This window comes from Tinamus guttatus, unplaced genomic scaffold (genome assembly GCF_059628265.1).
Source record: "Tinamus guttatus ecotype Peru unplaced genomic scaffold, ASM5962826v1 Tinamus_guttatus_pri_ptg000125l, whole genome shotgun sequence".
NCBI lineage: Eukaryota > Metazoa > Chordata > Aves > Tinamiformes > Tinamidae > Tinamus > Tinamus guttatus.
In genome coordinates this window covers 3,896,307-3,919,152 of record NW_028288659.1, presented here as the reverse complement: position 1 = coordinate 3,919,152, position 22,846 = coordinate 3,896,307, and the positions used below count along the sequence as shown (strand labels likewise).

At 39.2% G+C, this 22,846-nt stretch overlaps 1 protein-coding gene across 1 annotated transcript in view; it reads left to right on the top strand.

Annotated features, from left to right (window-relative positions):
- The first annotated feature begins 2,026 nt into the window (after window positions 1–2,026).
- The window catches only part of MTPN (myotrophin), a 36,379-nt gene continuing 15,559 nt past the window's right edge, over window positions 2,027–22,846 (top strand). Inside the window, exon 1 of the mRNA XM_088521577.1 lies at window positions 2,027–2,234. Coding sequence (XP_088377703.1) covers window positions 2,163–2,234 — 72 coding nt within the window. The 5' untranslated portion in view covers window positions 2,027–2,162. The remainder of the gene's footprint in view (window positions 2,235–22,846) is intronic.

Sequence of the window (22,846 nt, the reverse complement as noted above, 5' to 3'; positions counted from 1 at the left end):
ACCTTAAGTATTCTATGATTCTATGTGCTTTCAGGAGCAAAATTTTTGTGTTTAAGAAATTCCTTTGCTAAACATGTATTCACCATGTTCCTTACTCATCTTTTCTGATTAATATGCCTAGGAAACAAGGCTGTTATATAGAAGCAGACTTTCAGGAGCTGGAACTAGGCATAAAATTAAAATAAAATAAAATAAAATAAAATAAAATAAAATAAAATAAAATAAAATAAAATAAAATAAAAGGATTAAGGCACTGCATGCAGGTGTTACGGAAGTCATATAACAGCATCCCAGGGCTAGAAAATGGTATCAGGCACAGGTTTTATTTCTGGATGCATACCTAAAAAATTCAGTGTTATTCATTACACAGACAACAGCCATTTAGAATTTAGGTCTGAAGCTAATTAATTAGTGTACCTCTAGAAGAGGCATATGTCAGGTAAAAGGAAAAACATCTGACTAGGTTATGTTAGGTATGTTAGGTAACAGGACTTGTAGAAAAAGATGGAACTGATCAATGATGACACAGAAGTAAGACAGACTGCTGGCAAATCTGAATGATAAGATTCATGGATTCATGAATGCAAACAGGGCAACAGATGTGTCTATAAACATTAAAAAGAAAGGCCATAGTTTGCCTCTTGGAAACATTAAGTAAATAATCAGGTCACACTTGATTAACTCAAGATTATTTAATCTCCCTAAATAATGATGAGAGAAACTGAATTTAAGTTACATAAAAAAAATCCAAATCCATTAAGCATTTCTGTAATTGAATGTTAACCATTGAAAACTTCATATATACAAATATATTGAGATGGTACACTTGATATTTTGTCTTTCAGTCTTTGTTGTTGTTTGTTTGTTTATAAAAGACCTTAGGAGAAGGACAAAGTCTTATTTTATGTTTCAGAAAATAGGTGAAATCAGTAGCTATCCTGACCTGAAAGAGTTTCAATTTTTATTTTCTTGCAAGTAACATTCTATTTCCATTAAGTACTACTTAATTCTCAACAAAAATCTGCAAAGCCCTGCATATTTAGCATTTCTGTGGTTCAGAAGCACAAAGAAAGCAATACAGAAAGAATCATGAGCTGTATGGCACTGTTCTCTCTCCCTTCCCAAAATTACACTTTTGAGGAGGGCTTGTATGATGGACATATGCTGTTTTCTGTATTATTCTTTCTCATTAGTAATAGCATGACTGTTTTTAAAAAGTATCTGTTTTTTGTATTCTTTTTCCATGCTATGGCCCTAGCGAGTACCGCTGGGGACTGCCCGGGCTAAAGCCTGCCACGCTGCTCCATGCTGGGCAGAGCATCTGCCTGACAAGAATCACGCCCGAAACGCCGAAAACACGCCCGGGGCTACCCATTCCACACACAAAACACGTGGCTTACAAAAAAAACAAGCGAAGCCATCATTTAATTATCGCATACTCCCTTTTATGTCTCGCTGCTCGTGCTTCAGAAGCAGCAAAGACTCATTGCTCGCGGCATGCCCAAAGCTTTGAGGCTCCCCAAGCCCGCATTTCAAACGGCTCCGCCCGCGCTCACCGCGCGCCCCGTTTAACGGCGCCCGGGGCGGGGCAGAGGGACAGTTACAGTTGGCGAGCGCGGCCCAGGCCCTCGCTGCCATGGCAACCCCGAGAGGGCAGCGATGCGCATGCGCCGCACCGCTCCCCTCCCGCCCCCGGCTCGCCGCGTTCCCTTCCCCCCCCGGTATCTGCGGGAACGGGGGGACGCGGAGGTGCGCGCAGGCGCACGAGCGCTCTGGCGGCCGCCCGAGGGAGGCGCATGCGCACTGCGGCTCCGCTTCCCCGCGTGGGTGTCTCGCTAGGGTGGACAGGGGAGCGGCGGGGGGAGCGTTGAATGAAAACCGGAAGCGGAAACGCCGCGAGCGAGTAAACCGCTTTTCCTTCAGTTAGGCGGATTCCGACCCGCTTCCCCCGGCCGCTGCGCTCAGCCCTAACCGCCACAACCGCCGCCCGGCTGCCGTGTCGCGTCGCGTCCCGCCCTGTCCCGCCGCCGCCAGAGCCAGCGCCCGCGCCCACTGCACGGGGGAGGCGCCGCTGCCCGCCGCACCGCCCACGCCCTCGCGCTGCGGAGCTCTCGCTGGGCCCTCGCCGTCTCGCCCGCCCGCGCCTCTGCCCGGCGGCCGCGATGTCCGACAAGGAGTTCATGTGGGCCCTCAAGAACGGAGACTTGGATGAGGTGAAGGACTACGTGGCCAAGGTAGGCAGCCGCGGGCCCGGCGAGGGCTGTGGGGCGGGTGTGTGTCTGTGTGTTTTAAGGCTACAGTGGCCTCTTTTTGAGGGGAGAGTGGGCAGTCAGCCTGGTGGGTGTTTGGGCTCGGGAAGGCAAGTGTCTCGCAGGATCTGCGACGTGCTCGGGAAGAGCTGCTTTGTCGCAGCCGTGAGCTTTTGGCGATGGCGAGGGGCTGGGCGGGAGGACATGCTTCCCTTCCCCCTGCGAGGGCCCTCTCAGTTACTGCGTGCTTCCTCCTTTCCTCCTCCGTAGCCCTGCACCTCCCCCCGCCTCCTACCGACCCTGGTACTGAAGTTATTATAAGAAGTCTGCTTTGCGGGGCTTTGTGGTACAAGTAGCTAATGTCCTAGTCCTGCCTTGTTAATCTTCTGTGTGTGTGTGTATATGTGTGCACATGTGGCCCTTATTTGGCTGTCCTCCCACCCTGTGCCTTAGGGCTCATCCTTAGTAGAGTGATGCTAAGCTACCAGGTGTGTTGAGGCTTAATTCAATTAACCTTCCATGAAGTGTTCTGAGATCCAGTTAGGGCTAAAGAAACAATAGACACCTGGCTAACAAGTGAAAAATCTTCAGATACTTTGTAGCATTTGCAGGCTGAATGCTGTCCTTATTTGCCTTCAGTTGCTGATGAGGTCTGTGGGAGAAGTGCCTGTATGGGACAACCAGATCTGCTTCAGTGAATCCTTAGTGTTCAGGAATATTTAGAACGATTATGTCAACTATTATGTCACAGTAGGGATTCACAAGCTTTTTGATAGTTTAGTTATACTTATTTAGATTCTGAATGCATTAATAATTGTTTTTGGAAGCTTAAGGTATTGACAAGTGCTGACATATCTTGCTGTGATGATTTAAATTCTTTCTACTCCATTTGTCAGCTTTGGTTGAAAGTTACCCAAACTTGCAGTGCTCTTGGCAGAAAGAAAAATGTTTGAGTACTTCCAGCTGCTTTAGTACAAAGTCCAATGACTTAGCTTGAATAGTCTTCTCTGACAATTTCAGCTAAGCTACTGGACTTTGCATCAAAGTGATTGCCTGCTCGCATGCTCTACTCTGTGAAATGCTTGAGGAGGTAGTTAGGAATAATAATGTTATCTCACTTCAGCCATTTTTTAATTATCATGTACTTGTTCTTTTCCTATTCAAGTTGAGTGCTACCCTGTTTGGGTTTTATTTCCTGTCTTGGGCCTCCAAAAATCTATCAGCAGCTAATGTGTATTGTTACTGCAGCTTTGGTAGGAATTCTGTATATTTAGAGAGCTCTGTACACTCTAGCATTAACAGGTTCTTGTCTATCAGTTTCTGAAAGGAACGCTCTGACAGTAACCTCCTTTAATCAGTTTGTATCTACAAGACCATTAAAGTAGTAGTTACACACGCTTTTTATACTTCCACCCTTCCTGAGTGGTTCTGATACAGGTACAGCAATTTTGTGACTTCCCTCTCCTACCCACCCTATTTTCAAATATACTTTTTTTTTTTTTATCCTAGGTCTTAAGTATTATACTAGCTAGAGATTTTTTTTTTTTTTAAATCATTTCTATACCTTTATGTTTGCCTTGACACCTTGCAGGCCTGTAAAATTCCTTGATGACTTTTGGGCTAGTAAACTTTTAGTCTGGTTTCCTGTGGAAACAAAGCTTATATGACCAAGTCCAGCTGGCCATCTTCCTTCTTGTTGCTTATTAATCTTTTTTTTGGCTACTTTCTAGTAAACTTTACATGGTAGAGACTTTCAAAAGTGCTGGTAGGATTTCTGAAACTAAGTTAACCAGAGGAGGGAGATGTTGCAGGGAGGAAAAGATGCAAGAGTGAACTTTTGCATTACTAGTCAACAGGAAACATGCAATAAGTAAGGGAATAAGAACTCCAGATCCACTGACAGTAGGAAAAGTCCCTCAACTGGAATCTGTACCTTGCTTCCTGAATTAAACATATGAGGACAAATCAATACTTTGATAGTTCTAGTTTGGAAGAATATTTTTCTTTCCATTCTTTGTGTTCACTTCAGATTATCTTGCTTATCCGTTATATAGCTTCTGTTCGCTACTAATTTCCTGCTCCAATTATGATTTAACATTCAGGGATTTTGCCAGAATTACATAAAACTTTGCATTAGTAGAGTTTTCTTCTTACGCAATGTGTTAGGGTATCTTGCATATCTTGCAAGCTGCATCTATAAATGCTCAATCAATAAAATGCTATTTTTCTTCTCTGTTTTCTTGAAACTTTTTCATCTTGAATCATCTTGAAACTGATTTCTGATTTTCATTTGTTTCAGTTCTTCTATTCTAAATTCCGCATTAGGTCACTGGATGCAATAGTGTTTATAATACAGGTATGGTGCCAATTGTATGATAAATGACTTGACTTCTGGATGTTTAATATCTAAATGTCAGGGCTAGAAATGCGAAAAATATGACCACGGGTGCATTAAAAATAATAGTTTTGATTGTCATCATTAATGGGGTTATAAGATAGTCATAGTTTCACTTATCATAAGCTGCAAAGATTCTGTTTTTGGAATCATTGGTATGTATTTTTTCACCTTGGGTTTGGCTGGTAGTTATCAGTAAGTCTAGCTTAACATGCCAAGTGGTGAACTTTGATTCAAACATCAGATGAAACCCCCAGTGTGATTCTTTCCAATGGCTGATCTGTCCTCTTTAAGTAGAGAAAGCGTCTGCCGCTTGAACAGTTTTTGAACAACGGAAGATTAGAGGGGTAGAAAGCAGAATCTCCATTTGTTTTACTTATTTTTATATAAAGAGATTTGTTTTATTCCAAAGATGCTTTCCCTAGAAAAAATGGCTTTCACATGAATATACTTTTGTGTGTTGGCAACAAAACAAGCAAATGTCAAATAGTATTACTTTGTTACTTCACAACAAAGAACTTAGTGCTGCCAGTGTGGGGGTTTGGAAGACATGGCTGTCTTCTGCCTGATTAAAAATATGAAGCGTTATTTGTACAGTTTGTACAGTCCTGTAAGGTTTCTCTCTTTTCAGTAAAAGGAACTTAGTCTCTGTTTCTCAACTTGTAATCGTGTCAAGTTTTTCCTTTATTTTAAGCATTAATTTCTGCTAAAGTACTGTGGTTTTAGTCAGTTGAGACTAGCTTTTGAATAGTTTTGAAACTATCATTTTATGATAACTAGATATGCAATATTTTTTTACTGTTTTCTTTTGAATATAGCCAGCATATGTTGCTCTCAGAGGTGTCTTTTCAGGGCTGTGTTTGAAGTAATTTTTCACTCTTCCCACATATATCCGCTCAAATTCTTAAAATTCTGCAAGAATGCAGAAGTTTCATAGCAATGGATGAATCAAATGAGCCAGTCAAATGAGTTTGAAGTACCCATGCAGAACTGAGAAATTTGCTTCCCTTGGGGACAGAAGACAGGGTTTAAAAACTGCTCTTTGAAATAAGAGCTCTGTGAGTGTGTGCGTGTGCTTATTTTATTAGCATGAATGGTATTCACTCCTTTTTTTCCTTTTGTTTCTCTTCCTTCCCCAGTGGAATAAATGAGATAACATGCATAACGGCTTATAAAAACTTTTCTGTCAACAAAAGTACATGTAGTATTTCCAGCTAGCCATAGATTTCTCAGCCTAAGTGTAATTCCCATTCAGTCACTAGGCACAAAGACTTTAGCAAGGTGAACTTGATTTGTAAGAAATAGGTAACAAGAATTCTTTTTGTGCCCGAATAATTGCATCTCCCATAGCTGAACTTCATTTCATGAGCTGTTGTAATCTTCTATATTATTGCTTCTCAAACTCGCCATGGGTTACAGTTGTATTTAGCAAATCTGGCCTAATACTACAGGTGAAGGTGAGTGTTTTGAGAAAATAAGTCCTACACTTACCAAATAATCGTTTCTAGTCATGATTCAGGGTAAAGCTAGAGGAGCTTCATGTTCTTCACAAAACTGTAGTAATTACAAAAACACTTGAAGTTCTTTGTTATTTGTATGGACATCTTGAGAAATGAGGAAAACTCAGCTACTGCAAAAGTAAGTGGAGAGACTGAGGCAAGAAGCACTTTTAAATTCTTTTGGAGGGGGGTGGTTTAGCAATTAGAGGTATTGCTCAAGTGTTTGAGTGTAAGAGAAGATACTTAAATATGTCTTGGCCAAAACTGATAACCAAGGAGAAATAAGAGAGAAATAGATAACTTTAACTTCTTGGGGTTGCTTCCTTTCTCTAGCGTAGAAATAATTTCTGTTCCTCAGGAACAAACTACATGAAAATAAACACTGAAGTCAGCCTTATATATGATATAACTTATATATGGATAACTTGAGTTACAGATTAATTATTCACCATGAATACGTTGAAATCCCAGTTGATTCAGTGTGTATTCTGCTAAAGTACACTTCATGATTATGGCCTATATTGGTAACTGGAATGCCACAGATACGGAGGCAATTTTCATGATGTAATGCAAACCTTAAAGCTTTGCTGGGTTACAGTGCACCTCTGTGGTTGTGCAGGAGTGCATCAAGAGTTGAACTGACCTGGGGCTGCTGGACTGAGTTTGCTCCAGATGAGGCTGTTCAGGTGTCTGTGTATTGTAGCTCCCTGGTGTTCAATAAAGAAAAACTCCTGCAATACAAGTATTACTCGGAGTCTTCCAAGTCTTGCATTATTTTAATTTGATTACTCTTGAGCGTACTTGAGTAATCTCTTGAGACACAGTTTTTACTTAGCTCTACTTGAACTTGGTCTTTCAATTTGCATTTTGTTGATTTGGACATGAGCTAATGTTTTTCTATTGAGAAACAAAACAGTTGCTTACCACTGAATGGCTGTAAAGGGGTGGGGAGGAGAAACATTTAGTCTATTACATACTTATGACAATTGTGTGTGTGTTTATTTAAAAAAAATGCCTTGAATGTAGTAGAATTGTATGGCAGCTACTGTTTAGAAATGGATACAGTAAGCTGTATGAGGTAGATGCAAAATACCTTTTTAAGGCGGGTGGTTTTCCCCAGTTTTTAGCTGTGTAGGGAAAGCATGGAAGAACAAAATCTCTTGCTGCCAAGAGCAGCAGTCTGGGCATGTGTGCAGAGGCATTTCTGCTTTGCTACTGAAAACTGGTGAATTCTATATTTATTTTTTAATTCTACAGGGCTGTTTGTCAGCTATTACTGTTCCTATGAAGGGAACATGGAGTTCTGGAGAGCATGCAATGAGATACGCAAGACTTAACTAAAGGCTAAACAGTGATGTCAGTGTCCTCTTTAAGGTTGCATATGCTGTCCCCACAAGGCTAGCAGGAAAAATAGGACAAACATCAAGAGAGTCTTCCTGACTCAGCATAGAGGGGATCAGCCAAGTGAAGTTATGTTTTTGAAAAGTGTTTTCCGGGAAGGAGTATAGTCTGTTAAATTGTAAACCTGATGCAATGCTGGGATGTAAAAACTGTTGACTAACAAACATGCTGGCATTCTCAAGACTGACTGTTCCATGAAGATAGAGATATATAAATACTACAAAGAATCAATTATAAGCTTTTTCCGTCTCAGATATAGTTGGAATTCATGATAGGATTGATCATGATAAAACTGATCAGTGACTTGTAAATTCAATATTTTTTTTTCCCTTAAGATGTTGATGCTTGGCCTAAGATCTCTTTTTTGTTCAATTGGTCTCCTCATTCTTGAAGCTCTCTGAGGATTTAAGAGATTGACTATAGATGTGACTAATGTTTGATCTCTTTGAGGGATGTTTTTTTTTTTTCTGCTCGGATAAAAGATTCTTTTTCATAGTCTGCTCTAATAGTACTGGTTTACTTGTTCTGTATTTAAGTAGTTTACTATGGAAAAACTGAGAGTGGTCAAAATTAGACTTTAATGAACTGTTGAACTTAAGTTTCTGTTGTTGAAAGTCTAGCATGTTCCAGCACCCAAATCGAAAAATAAATCTTTTTGCAGTCCTGATACCCCGTTTCATCCGAGATAATCCTTAGAATATACATCAAGAAGTGCTACCCTGCAGGCAAGGTTAGGAGTCTTATAAATAATCAGCAGAGAACACAATGCTGTGAGAGAATATTGCTTTTAGTACTTTCTTTTGTCCTCTTCCTTCCTTTTTTGCTTGCTTTGGTCTTCCCCCTTGTATCAATTTTTTACTACATTTACATTTTTCAACTCCTCCCTCTCTCTTGTCTTTTGGTTAACTTAAAGTTGCAGGCATAAGGAAAAGGAGATAACCTCTTGCAAATTCAAAAGAACAGTTCTGCTGTGATTTGCGCTCATTTGGAAACATATGCGGAAGACTTATTTGTGAAGGTTTTATGCTTGAATGTTGACTTCTTGACCACGAAATTGACGAGTTATGTAGGCCACAGAATAGAAAATATTGAGTGAATAGATCCTGCAGCAGTGACACAGTCGTTAGGGAAGGAAACAAATGGACAGGATGTGATAGTCTGAACAACTGATGTATATACAAATTTTAAAAGAACTGTTAACTAATGAGCTTATTAGCACTCATTTTTAGTCTTAAACCATTAGACTTGGGGAGAGCGGAAGCAGATGGAAAGTAACTACGCATTAGACATATTTCCAAAGCTGGAACAGCGACACAAGTTTCTAGAATCTTTTAGTGTTAAACACTATATTCATCTTTGTTCTACAGAACAGAACAACTCATGTATCAGGTTTGTTTGTCTAAAAATGCTGATACAACAACCAAAGTGCAAATGGCTCCGTTTTTCATTTTGCTTTGTAGTTTGCTTCTGGAATCAGTCTCTTGATTGAGACAAAGAATTCCAGATTGTGCTTGATTAGAGGGGAAAGGCTAGATACTTGTTTACCACTAAATATTAAACAGAAAACTAGACTTGTTAATACCTTTTTTGTTGGCTTAAGCCAACAAAAGCATAGAAATATTTAGAATATTGTGCAAAGTCTTTAAAAGTTAAGATTTGTATCAAAAACAGAAAATTATGTACTTGGGATGGCAGATGCATGTTGATATACACAGGGATCTACATCTCTCTGTTCTGGTTATAGAACTACTTGCAAAGTATCTGTTGGAGAGACTCTTGCTACCATCAGGGCAAATACATCTTTTGTAAATAGATGAAGGTTTTTTATGTTGAAATTCTGAGTCTTTTTTTTTTCAGCTCTTAAATGCTGCTGAAGCCAAGGTGAATGTAAGTAACTGGAAAGACTAGAATCTAGAGCAGCAGTAAGGACTTGACTTGCTACTGTTGCCTAATGCCTCTTACAGAGATACTTCTTAACTTTCTATATTCAAGGAGTTACCTTGTGAACTGCTTACTTGATTTCCCTTTTGATCATCAGAATGTTCAAAGAGATTGTTAGTTCTGTTTCAGTAAGACATAATGGAAGTTGTGAAGACATCTTGCCCTAAACGTTCCATAAAATGGAAAGAGGAAAGGGGGAGGTCAGCTGCCAGAAAATTTTGTTGCTCCAGATTACAGAATTTAGAGGGGAAGAATGACACTATCAAGAAGGTGTTATTAAATATCTTCTATTATAAATACAAAGGTAAACAGTAGAAAGGCGTAACTCAATCCAGGTCAGTTTTCTTCCTCTTCCATTGTCTACAGGCAACTGTGGTCTGCTCAGATCACAGTTAAAAAACCACTGGAATGACTAGTGTTTACTTAACCAGAAACTACTGTAAGTAGTTTGTCTGCTGCAAGAAGATGGGCCTACATTAAGTTAAGTGGGCTGAGAGTAAGTTATTTTTGAAAAGTCAGTGAACTTAAATGAAAGCTTGGATCCTGCACAAGATTGTGGCAATTGCCGTGGGAAGCTGCCTACTTGTAGTTAGAATGAGTTGATTTCATAGCTTTAGCTTTTTAACTCAAGAAATCTGCTTTGAAATCATAAAAACAGTGTACAAGTTACAATGCTTATTCTTTCTCTGTCGCTTTCTTTTCTTAGGTGGGGCTAAATTCAACCATTGAGTCATTAGTTCCTTAAATATTCACCATGTTCTAATTTCCACTCTCATTCCTAGGTTGAAGATTGCACTGGGACAAAAGGGTCATTTTTCTTCTGACCCAGAAGACAGTGACAGGAAAACTTGAGACTTCATAGTTCTTGCTGAGCAGAATATAGAGGAAATATCTTTAGGGCTCCTGTGTGTTGTTTCCTGAGTAGCTTTTGCGACATAATTGGTGTGAGGGAAATGTGTAATTTAATCTACTTTGTCTAATTCTTAGTTTTGCAACTGCTAAGGCATTGTACATTAAAGGTGTTTCTTTTTCTACTCTTATGGGGAAGGAATAAGGTATGTAACAGTATATTGTGCTGTTATTTTTATTCTAAGTTGACTGTTTGAATTATTATTAGAAACAAGAATGGAAACAAAAAAAAGGGACTGCAGCATGTGTAGTCTGCCATGAAATACCCGGAAGTTTAACAATAAAAATAAATATACATTTGTCTAAAATGTCTTGGTTATCTCCCGGTTTGCATTAAAAAGCTAGAGTGAGGGAATGTGAGTGAGTGCTAGTAGCACTTTAAAGCAGAATTAATTTCAGTAATGGAGGCAAATACTTAACCTCCCTGCTCTACCCAGCAGCAGCTATTTCAGGCTAGTATTCCATTTCAGTTACCATCAGAATTTCTAGAGAGAATATATGAACAGTTTTGAGAAAAATTAATCCATTGTTCCTGCTACTTCAAGGTGTTGGAGGCAGGAAAGGTTGTGTTAATTTAATACTTGGAAAATGGGAATAAGTTCTGAGGTAAAGCCATTAGGCCTGAGTTATCCATTTTAAAGGTGTTTCTATCTGTAATTTACAAGGACCTGTAAAAGCTCCAGTGTGGGTTATGACTAAATCAGTTGTCATCATGACAGTAACAGCAACTACTGTGTTAAAGCCAAAGCTGCTTCCAGACCCTGTGCCTGTTCTGTAGGTTGGAAAAAGCAGAATTTGTCTTAAGACGAGCAGAATGTTGTGGGATCGCTAAATTGAAGGCATGAAGTGCAGACTGAGCAAATACTTTCATGCAATGAATGCTGTGCTTGAGATAGTGTTCTATAATGCAGTCACATTTCTTCAATGTGTTTTACATAAATGCATGTGTTAACTTGAAGTTGGATTTGTATAAACCTATTGTTTTATGTTTCCCAGCATTTAGCAGCATGTGATTCAGTTTATTTGAAGTCATTAAGTAAACACTTAAGTTGCACTATGGGGCATGTGCAGACCTACTCTGAAAGGAGTCTGAGGAAGAGACCCAAAAGGCTGTCCATCAGGTCATATGAAGATTCAGAACTCTCTACATAGTAAACTCAATAAATGTTTCAGTGGTGGGAAGGCTGAGGTAGTAGCCCTTAGATTTACAATCAAAAACTCAAGTTTAGTGGTGTATGGGTGTTTCTGTTTGTTTGTTTTGTTTTGGGAGAAAAAAAAAAGAGTTTATCTTTGAATTCATAGCATTCAAATTCTACTTAAGAGTTTAACTGTAAACCAGAGTATTTGAGTCTAGTGTTCTGTTCTTAAGCAAGAGCTTGCTGGCAAAAGCATCCAGGACAGCTGATCTATAAAATTATTTTAGTATGATGAAAAATCAAATTATTTGACATTTGAGTATAGATGATACAGTATTGCAGTAAAGAAAGCTAGGTGTTTCGGGGGCCCTTTTCTTGTAGCCTAGGACATGGACTTGTAGTATGGAAGTGTCGAGAGAGTATTCTGCATGGCTGTTACAGATCTGCCTAGTTGTATAGTTCAAGGAGTATGTTGCCAACGCACAGAGCTACATTGAAGGTAGAAGCAGAAATGGGCTACACATAAGTCCATGGGATCAGCTGGGATAAATCTAACGGTACTGAGGGACGTGACTGATGTCTTTGAAGCTGTCCTCTGTCATCTTTGAAGGATCACAGTGATTCTCAGAATGTTCCTTGTTACTGGAAGTAGGCAAATATCATGCCCTTCAAGGAGGGTGAGAAGAAAGATCTGGTGGGGGGGGTTGTAGATCTGTCAGCCTAACCTCCCATCTCCAGGAAAGTTGCAGAGCAAATCCTCCTGGAGGACATGGCCACGTTTATGAAGGAGAAAGACATCTGTGAGCAGTCAACATGGATTTTCCAAGCGCAGTCACTCTTCCCAGTCACCCTGATGGTATTCTGACCGGCTTAGCAAAGAAGGTGGGAGCAGCATGTGTTGTACGCCCTGGATTTAGCAAGGCCTTTGGCATAGTCTCTCACTGTATCCTTATAGCAAGGTTGGTGAAATACAGACTAGAGAAGTAGACTGTAAGGCTGGGGGGAAAGCTGGCTCAGCTGACATCAGCACTACGTCTAAGTGGGGCCTAGATACCAGGGTGGCTTATCAGGAGTTGATACTGGCAGTACTTGTAGCATCTTTATTCTCAGACTTGAACAATGTCTTTCCTAATCTGAACAATCAGACTAAGCAAAGTCTGCAGTTGGTAACATCTGGGGGAGTAGTCAACAGCTGAGAGGGCAGGGCTGCTGAACCCTACTCAAAGGGGATGACAGTCTGGAGGAATGTGCTCACTGAAACTTCATTACTTTCTGCAAACAGAGTCCTGCAATGTTGTCATTTTGTACCAATGGAAGGGTATAGAGAATATAGAGAGGGTATAGGGACGGTGAAGCCAGGTTCTTAAAGGTGCATGGTAAAGGGATAAGAAGCATTATTTTTATCCTCAAACTGCTTGCACGGATATTTGTGGGGGAGGGGAAGGGGAGGAGGGGAGTGTGAAACTTTCCCCAGACAAATGTGGAGAAAAAAGTTAGTTTGAAGATAAATGCAGGGGGGTTGATGCTGAGTGGAGAAAGGGAAAGAGAACATTAGAAGATTTTTTTTTTCCCACTTTCCACATGAGAAAGCAATACTGTTTGCTAAACAGTTTGAATATGTGGCGAATAAAGTTTTTAAGGTGTGGTTTGTTCAATCTTCTCCCTTTAGAAGACTACGGAAATGTCATCAGCATGGTTTTGAATCTCCTGTTCTCTGTGCTCCTCTTAAAAGCATGAAACCTGTTCTTTCGCACCATGAATTATTTTGTTATTCGCTCAGGAGGAAAAACATGTTTCAGTTACAGTTTCTCTTCTAGTAAAGCAGGACTGCACATTGCATCCAACAGGATGATTTACAGTTTGGTTCTACCAATCATAGGATTGTAGAATGCTTAAGAATGGAAGGGACATCTAGAGGTCATCTAGTCCAACCCCCCTGCACACGCCGGGTCACCTAGAGCACGTGGCACAGGACTGCATCCAGGTGGGTTTTGAAGATCTCCAGAGAAGGAGACTCCACAACCTCTTTGGGCAGCCTGTTCCAGTGCTCTGTCACCCTCACTGTTAAGAAATTTTTCCTTAAGTTCCTGTGGAACTTTTGGTGTTTCAGATTGTGGGCCATTTCCTCTAGTTCTGTCGGTGGCCCCCACTGAAAAGAGGCTGCCCCATCCTCCTCACTGCCTCCCTTGAGGTACTTATAGACACTGATCAGGTCCCCTCTCAGCCTTCTCTTCTCCAGGCTGAACAGGCCCAGCTCCCTCAGCCTCTCCTCATAGGGCAGATGTTCCAGGCCCCTGATCATCCTTGTGGCCCTGCGCTGGGCTCCAGCAGCTCCACATCCCTCTTGTGCTGTGGAGCCCAGAACTGGACACAATACTCCAGATGTGGCCTCAGCAGGGCTGAGTAGAGGGGCAGGATCCCCTCCCTCGACCTGCTGGAGACGCTCTTCTTAATGCACCCCAGGATCCCATTGGCCTTCTTGGCCACGAGGGCACACTGCTGCCTCATGGTCAACTTGTCATCCACCATGATGCCCAGGTCCCTCTCTGCAGAGCTGCTCTCCAGAAGGTCAGTCCCCAGCCTGTACTGGTGTCTGGGGTTATTCCTCCCCAGGTGCAGGACCTTGCACTTGGCCTTACCTACCAATTTAATTTCAATGTTGAAATTAAATCAGGACACCTGATCATATTCTCATTCATAGAGCACTTTGTAGTTCTCTGGATTCAGAACACCTTGTATTTTTAGAAGAATTTTATATATCAGTTATATAGAGGAGATCACTTCCATTCCCATAACTGCTATTGGGGGTACTGTTCTTATTTACCTAGAATATACTAGGAGTGTGTGTTGGTGTTTATTCAAGAAGAATGCATCTAAAACAAATTCACCTATTTGCTCTCCTCTATTTCTCCTGGCATAAAATACAAGGATGATCTCATTTATTTTTTACCTTGTGTATGTAAAAGTAGAAAATGTCACTAATATATTGCATAAAAAATGAATGTGATGTGATCTTTCATCTATGAAAGCCATAAACCAATGTGCAAAAACAAAATGTAAGTGTAAAATAAAAGATCTTACCTTTCTCATTCATTCACAGCCAGTTGTCTGATAGTTCCTACACTGGGAAGTGTTAGTATCTTAACCCTCAGCTGCTGATGCTACTTTCCACAAGAGGTCACATCTGTTGTCATAATTGCTATTAGTATCAATGCTTGTTTAGCTAGCATATGCTAGGAGTCTAGAAACACTTGGGAGGTGTGAGGATTTATATTTAGCACTTTTAAGTTGGTATTCTCAGTTTCTATGTACCAGTTCTAAAAGTCTAGAAATAAAACGGTTTTTGTCTAAATGTTTCTGGTTGCTTTAGCTTCCTTTTCTCTAGGCTTGTGTGGTCAGATTGATTGGAAGTATTTCTGTTGAACTGTGTCTCATTTAATCTTTTTGTTGAACTTTTAAATCAAACTTAGCCAGTGTGAACAAAGGCTTATGGGAAAGACAGTAAGATGTCTGGAAGAAGGAAGGAAGATGTCTGAAATGTTTGGAAGTATTATTCTCGATATCCAATGAGACAAACCAAATAGCTCATCCTTAAGACTTATCTTGTCTTTACATAAAAATAATCTTCTCTCTCTTCTCCTTTCCCATTCAAATTATACCAGTAAAGTTACATTGCTTTATTTAGAATGTTGAATTTAGTTATTCTTACAGACTATTAGATAACTTTGGTATGTGAAAAGATCAGACTAATACAACGGACCATACAGCGAGGAGTTCTTTCCCAAGATAAAGGAGACTGGAATTTCCCAGTAATGCAGTGCCTGTTGGATGTTTTCCTGCCCTATAAAGGCATCTGAGCATATAAAATCCTTTTTCCTTAATTAAAGTGAAGAAAAGGGTGCTTGAAATGGGGAGATAGGGTTCTTTCTGGGAGGTGATGTTTTTTCTGGTTGAGTGAAGATGGGAGTACGTAGCTAGGTCTTGGTTAGCCTGCTTTTGGTCAGAGGGTAAGGACAGAGAGGGAAGTACACAGCGAGCTACGTGTATTGTCCCTGAACTGAGAGTTAAGCACAGTGTGCAGGTCTACAAGTATGCTTTATCAAGCTTAGCTTGATTGATGCTGACTCTTGTATGTTGATTCATGGGTGGATTTGCTAGGGTGAGCTACATATCAGTGTGAATATACTGCAAATGTGAGGTTTTACTTGAAGTCTGTGTAGCTCTAAGTCAAGGAGAAGAAGGCATATTGCAACAGCCAGTTGATTCTTCTGGTATATAGTGGCGATCCAACTTTGGGCTGTCTTTTTTTGATTTGGCATCTGTGAATGTCATTTTACTATATAAAACTACTACTTGCAGCAGATCCAATGTTCTTCAGTTCTTCAGTTGACCATCTGGTCTGCCAAACCTATTCAACAACTGACTTCACTGAGTTTTAATGTTAAGCTTATGAAAGCACAGGTGTATTTCAGTATCTCTAAATGAGAAGTTAAGCATACTGACAATGACATTAAGACCTGGAAAAAAAAAAAGCATTTCTGATAGCAAAATAATTTTTAATGCCACCAGAATTACAGCCACCTCTCTGTTAAAACAGTTAATCTATGCAATAGGATTTAATGAGGATTTAATATTCAGTTGCTATTCCTGTAGTGGAACTACAGCGTAAATCCCATGCCAGCTACTGATTTCTGGTGTCTGTGGGTGCCATATAGTGATTCAGATGAAGGAACAGATTCACCTGGAAAGACAAAAATGGTCAGGTTAATTCAGATTCATATCAGTTCCTTGCTGGATTTATTGTTCAGCCACTAATTCTGATGCCGGAGTGATAAGGGTAAATTTTTACTAGAAATAATAATATTGTGGCTGTAGAGGAAATTGGTGCTAAACTGATTTTAGAGCTATGGCATTGCATACGGCTGCATGCCATTAACTATGGCTGCATGCATTTGCATGGCAGCAAAACTCTAGAGCAACAGTACTGGCAAACAGTGTCCAAGTGAATAGCTTTGTGTTAGGTCAGAACTGGTTTCAGTTAGGATGCCTCTGTAGTTTAAGCCCCGATTGATCCACTTAAGATGGTTGCTAGAGCTGTTATAGATAAGTTTAGTTATGCCCATGCCAATGCTTTAAGCATTGATGCTTTGGAAACTGACAGGAATTGGGAAAGGAGCATGTTTTTAGGTAGAGCTAGACCATGTGAGATACTGGAATATTGTCTTATCATAGAAATTGTGGGGACTGTTCTAGACAACACTTTCACAGTAAAAAATTGCCATTTTGGTGTGGCTTAAGAATCTACGTGGAGGGTAATAAGTAATTTCATGTTTTAAAACTTAACTTTTTCATTCAACAGTCTTAAGGAGCTGATGTCATATTCTATTTTAGGACAAAGTCAGTAAAATATAAGTCATTCATATAACTTTGTTTGAAAAACAACAAGGATTTTTTTTTTTTTGAAAGAACTCATTTAAGGCAGCTGTTAAAGTGCAGATTTTTCCAAATTACTTTAGGACATCCCACAGGCATGATGGGAGGCCACCTTGGTTGAACAGGGGACTCCTCTCTCAGCTCAAACACAGAGAAGTATGAAAAGTGGGGAAAGGCTATCCAGAGAGAATATAGAAAGTTTCCCAGGTCATATAGGGAGAAAACTAGAATGGGCAGAGCTTGGATGGAGTTTGAGAAATGTATGAGATGCAACAAGAGGTTTTGGGAGGTATATTGTCAGAAAAAGGGAAGACAAAGGAAAAGGTTGTCTTCCTACTGAAAGGAGCAGATGACCTACCTATGAAGGATAGGAGCCTCATTCTTTGTAGGTAAACTCTGCTGTCAGGATTTTCCTGATTTAAAGTGCTTTCCTATAATATTTTATTGAGTATGGGATCACTTAAATTGCATGTATACAAGTCCATGGAACTAGATGCATGCATCCAAGAGTACTGTCAGATCTGACTGACATCACTGTGAGGCCTTATTTTTAGATGTTTTTCTACTGTGAGCTTTCAGTCATGGCATTAATAACAGTCCCCAGTGACTGGAAAAAAGCATGTCATGCCCATCTTCCACAAGGGCAAGATCTGTTGAGTGATAGGCTAATCAGGCTCACTTCAGTCCTTAGGAAGATCTTGGAGAAAATCTTTCAGGAAGACTTTTTCAGACCCATAAAGACTAGCAAAAAAATAGCAAAAAAAAAAAAAAAAAAAAAAGAGGTGGGGGAAAAAAACAAGAACAAGCGGGAATTAAGAACAAATTATTCCAAACCAACCTAGTGCTTTCCATGATGATTTTATTTTCACAAATGAAAAAGGAAGGTTTCATTTGGATGTAATATTTTCATTGTGGATAATTAAGCTCTGGAACAGGCATTCAAACCAATGCTAAAGGGTTTTCAAGTCCCAGCTAGACAAAGTCCTGAGCAGCGCAGTCTGAATTGTGCCCTGACCCAGCTTTGAGCACAGGGCTGGACAAGTGACCTCCTGAGGTTCGTTTCAACCTGATTGGTTCTGTCACTGTCTCAGTGGGTGACGGGGATACACTCAGTGTCATTTATCTTTTATTTTTTCAGGTAGTCTCCTGTGCATCTTTGTAGCCAAACTAGAGAAATGTGTACTGATTGGTAGGTTAAAAAAAAATGGCCAGACCATTGGGCTCACAGTGTCTGTAGTTCAAAATCCAACCGGTGCCTCCCCATAAGTAGTGTTTTGGGGGAATGTTCAAGGGGGATAGATTGTATGATAGGCAAGGAGAGCTCTAGAGGACTTGGAGAAAAAAAAAATATCAAAACCAGGGATTTAGTAGTAATCTTCTCCCGTTTAATGCAGAGTAACATGGATGGAACTAGACTTCTCTTGTGGATGTTCAGCAAAAGGACAAGATGCAGCAGTCACAAGTTGCAATTAAATAATTTCTGGTTGGGCGCAAGGCAAAAATTCTTTGTTGTGGCAGTGTTTAAGCACTGGAAAAGGTTGACTATAGAGGATGTATAATCTCCCCTATTTGAGATTTTCAAAACTGAACTTGACAGAGCCCTGAGCAATCTGATCTGACTTTGAACAGAAATTGGACTAGCAAATCTCCTGAGGCACCTCTTGACCTTACTTTTTCCTGTGATTCAATTTTCATTTCTCACTTCTGACAACTAATAGCTTGTTATTTAAAAATATGGACAAAACGGAGGTTTCACCTTAAACATGTTTTCCCCTCAAATCCTTTGTTTGATAAGGGGCAGAGGGCAGTAAGTTCTAGTGTGTAATTTTGAGAGTATTCTCAGAAAGTTAGCTGAAAGGTACCTCTTAATGTATGAAAATTGTTCCATCGCAGAATGGCTTACAGTGCTTTCAGAGGACTCTAATCATGTTAGTATGTTTTTTTTTCTTGTTTGTTTATTTTTTATTAAAGTTTTTTGAACTGAGTTTCTAGTGTCTCTGTGTTCTTATCCTTCACTTAAAAGTTGATAACTTTATAAAAGTCAACTAAATTGTCAACTAAAAGTTGATAGTTTAATCTGTTAACTTAAGTCCTGCAAATGAATATTCTATTATCCATATATATGAGTTTTCTAACTAGGACATAAAATCGGTGTGTCACAGACATACTCTTTCATGATGCCTTATTGTTCAAACCAACATTCAAAAAGGTAATTAGAGATGCAGAGAGGTTTTTCTTGTAAACACTTTTTAAAGAGAGCGTTTAGATAGATACCTCCTAACTGTTGGTTTTGATGTTCTAGCTGTTGAACTATTTCATAATGTTAATAAATAGTTAGTGCCCTAGGACTTTTTTCTGCATAGGAAAGCGCATTAGTGATGTGTTTTCTTCTAGACTTAGTCTTAAATGTTTGACAAACTCGGTGTATTCTGGAAAGCTGCTAAAAGAGGTGATCTCTTTCATTTTGAAAAGGCATTCTTTTCGCAAGCTTTGAATGAACAGCTAGTTGCTGGTGTACTTAGAACTACCTTCCCTATAGAAAATAATCTTTTTTCAGGAAGTGTGTGGCATGTTTTATTCAGAAGATGATATGAATCTTTGACTCTGGCTTAATCTTCCGAAGTATTCTCTTAGCTACTGATCTTGTTATTGCTCTGCTAGATTCTTGTTATTGCTCTGCTAGAAGAGGGCAGAAGTCCCCTTAAAAACTTCCTGGGAGAAGTGCTATGCCACTGCGCTTTTTGCCTTATACCTGTAAGATTTTGTTGTTGAGAAAATAGAGGAAAATCATGCTCTACTTATGGACTCTACAGAATGTGGTGCATGCGTATGTGTTTTTTAAATAAAATCTTCAGCTATTTAATACAGTCTCTACTTCAATCTACCATGTAATTGATCACTTTGTCAGAGCAGTCAATATAAGAATTGTCATTTGATGGTAAGATCATTGGGTACCTTAGGTTTATAACATTCAGTGTTATTATAATAATATCTTCGGCAGATATTCAAAATGTAATAATTTCAGAAGCTATAGATAGAGAACTCAATTGCTCTAGATATTTGCTTCCTGAGAGTAAACAGGAGACATTATTGGGAGACGTGTTCGTCTCATGCTGTTGACGTAATTAGCCATATCTTCAGCTGAGCTGTGTGTGATTGGTCATCTTTTTTCCTTTTTTGTTGATTGGAGAGGACTTGAGAAACTTTACCTTATGTTCATATTTACCTTCCTTCTGTTCTTATGAAACAGAAAATGTGAATCGGGATGGGAGCTTGTTGTTTTAGCTACCATGTATATAATTCCTTTCTGAAGGCTGTAAATGCTTGGATTCTCCAGCGTGTGTTCATTCACTTTTTGGACACTACCAAGTAGTGATGATGCTGCTTATACAAAATGTGGTCAGCTGTGGTCAGGCTGATCAGTCTGTCAAAAAAGTGACCTCAACTGCTCGCATAAGTCAGCATCTGTCCTTGGCTGATCTGGAGAGAAAAAAAAAGAATCTGAAGTGGAAGAGCAAGAAATTCCATTTTGTATCATTCATTTATTGAAGATGAAAATGAACACCCACATGATTAAAGATCCTAAGCTTGAAGGAAAGCAGCGTCTTGTTTAGATAGCTTTGGCAACCTTATCTAAGATGCATAATGTGTTGCACATCACTGTCTAGACAGATTTAATCTCTCTATATCAAATTGATTGATCTTTGTCTTCCTTCCATAATTGCTTGTGTCTTGGCTTGGAAGTGGGGAGGGGGGCTGGATTTTTGTAGCATTTTGGGGTCTGCTTTAAGGGTGTGGAAAACCACTGTAAAACAACTGAATATTTGTTTCTGCTTACTGCAGAACCTAGGAATACTTTTTCATTTTTTTTCAACTCATGATATTTTGGCATAGTTAGTTCAAACTAAAACACTGGGTTGAGTTATATCTCAGAGCTTCTCAGTGTTATTTTTCAGCTCTGTGATTTCTTTGGGGCATCTTTATAGGCAGATTAGGTTCTCTCCTATGAAAAAGCTTTCATGTTCAAGGGAAAATTAAGGAAAAACACTGCTGAGTTTTCTAAGTTCATTGTCTAGCAGGAATTTATCTTATAACAAATTTAGGAAAGAATGGTAAGATCTGTGGGTTAGGTGTATGTGCTTAAGCCACTTAAACAATATTTATAAAAGTAGGACAGATTTTTGCTGGATAGTCCTAATTTCATAGCACTTCTCTAATTTTGAAAAAAATAATGATTCAATATAGTTTCTGAATATGAACTGTGTACTGTCCTAGGATTTAGCTGGCTTGTCCTCCTTCATTTAGCGTATCAGGCATCTGTGTTTTTGAGCGTGTTTTCAGATAGTGAGTATCTGACTGTTTGGCTTCTTACATTAGGGCTGGGATGTGCAAATATATCTGCAAAGACCATGTGTTATTTAAGTGCCAGTTGCTTTATAATTGGTAGGAGGTGGCAAGGCTCAAATAAAAATATGTGTGGAGTTTAACAAGATCAGTGAAGTATTCTGTTCCTCTATATGCTTTTCAGACTTGTGTGATTATTTTTATGTGCTTAGTGTGTTGTGATCTGGCTAATTATTTTGGAACGTGTTCCATAATAACGTATTCCCACTGATTATTTGTTCTGAAATTAAGCAAAACAAGGGATAATATAAGCCATATTACAAAGGTTATATAACAGAGACCAAACCATGTTCGATGGTAAGGTTGTCACAGATAAGACTGAGAGTTGAACGGGTATACTGAAATTTTGCATTATTAATTGTTGCAGTATTGAATATCTATAGCTAAGCTGTGGTGGACTTTGTTTAGAAGCCTTACTTATTGCCTGTCCTGAAAATCATAAATAAATGCAAAACTAACGTACTTAGTATACAGCGTGCTTCAGAAGTCACATCCATGTTTGAGGGTCAGTAACTATTTTATAAGGTGATTTTTATCAGGTTTCCTCTGTTAAAGATTTATACCACTTTAAAGTCAGAACCTTTAGAAATACAAGAACATAAAGTCCTGATCTCCAAGACCAGAGAATGTACAGAATTAATTCTAGCTAAAAACTTGAAGTTAGATTGCTGTTTTGTTGTTTTGACTTTCAGCAGAGTATATTATAAAAGGAGCTAAATATACTGTTGTTGATAGACAGGGAAGAATTCTGAGATGTTCTTGTTGCCTGGCCTGCAATATAAAACCTTTGCGATATAGAGCATCAAACACAGAATAAGCTTTCCTTCTGACAATAACGTGTCCTTGCAAGGATTCAGTGCTCTCTGCAAGACATGTTTCAAGCATTTCATTTTATGAATTTTCTAAGGGCTTTTGTGGAGGCTGAAATTCTCCTACTTGTGTCTCTGAGATGTGCTTATTGAGTTGAGATGCTAAACTAATAGCCATGTCCTAGAGGACTAAAATCACTTGCACAAATAAAACAAAGTCCCTTACCACATAGTTTGTCAGTATTTGATGTCCAGTGCTTTCTTGTCACATTTGAAGTGTAGCAAATCAGTTTATCCTGATTTGCACAACACAAGGTAAGGAAACAAAGCTGATTAGGTACTCACTAAATTAAGTTCTCTTTATGCCTTAAGTGATGTCTCAATCCACTAGTATAAGTGGTATTAGAATATAACTTCCTGTGTCCTAATTTGAATGACTGTCTTCAGACTTTTGTTTCTGTCATATTATAGAATTGGGAGCTGCTATTTATAAAACAGAAGGGACAGTTTCATAGTTGGGTTTTGAGTTATGAAAATTTGCACTTGCTAGTAGTTATGAGGCTGACTAATTTCTACTTGTGCTTTCTCAGTGCATAAAACCTGAATATATATATATATGCATATATATAAAAGCAGATAAAGTAACTTGGAGTAGCCAGATGAAAGCTTG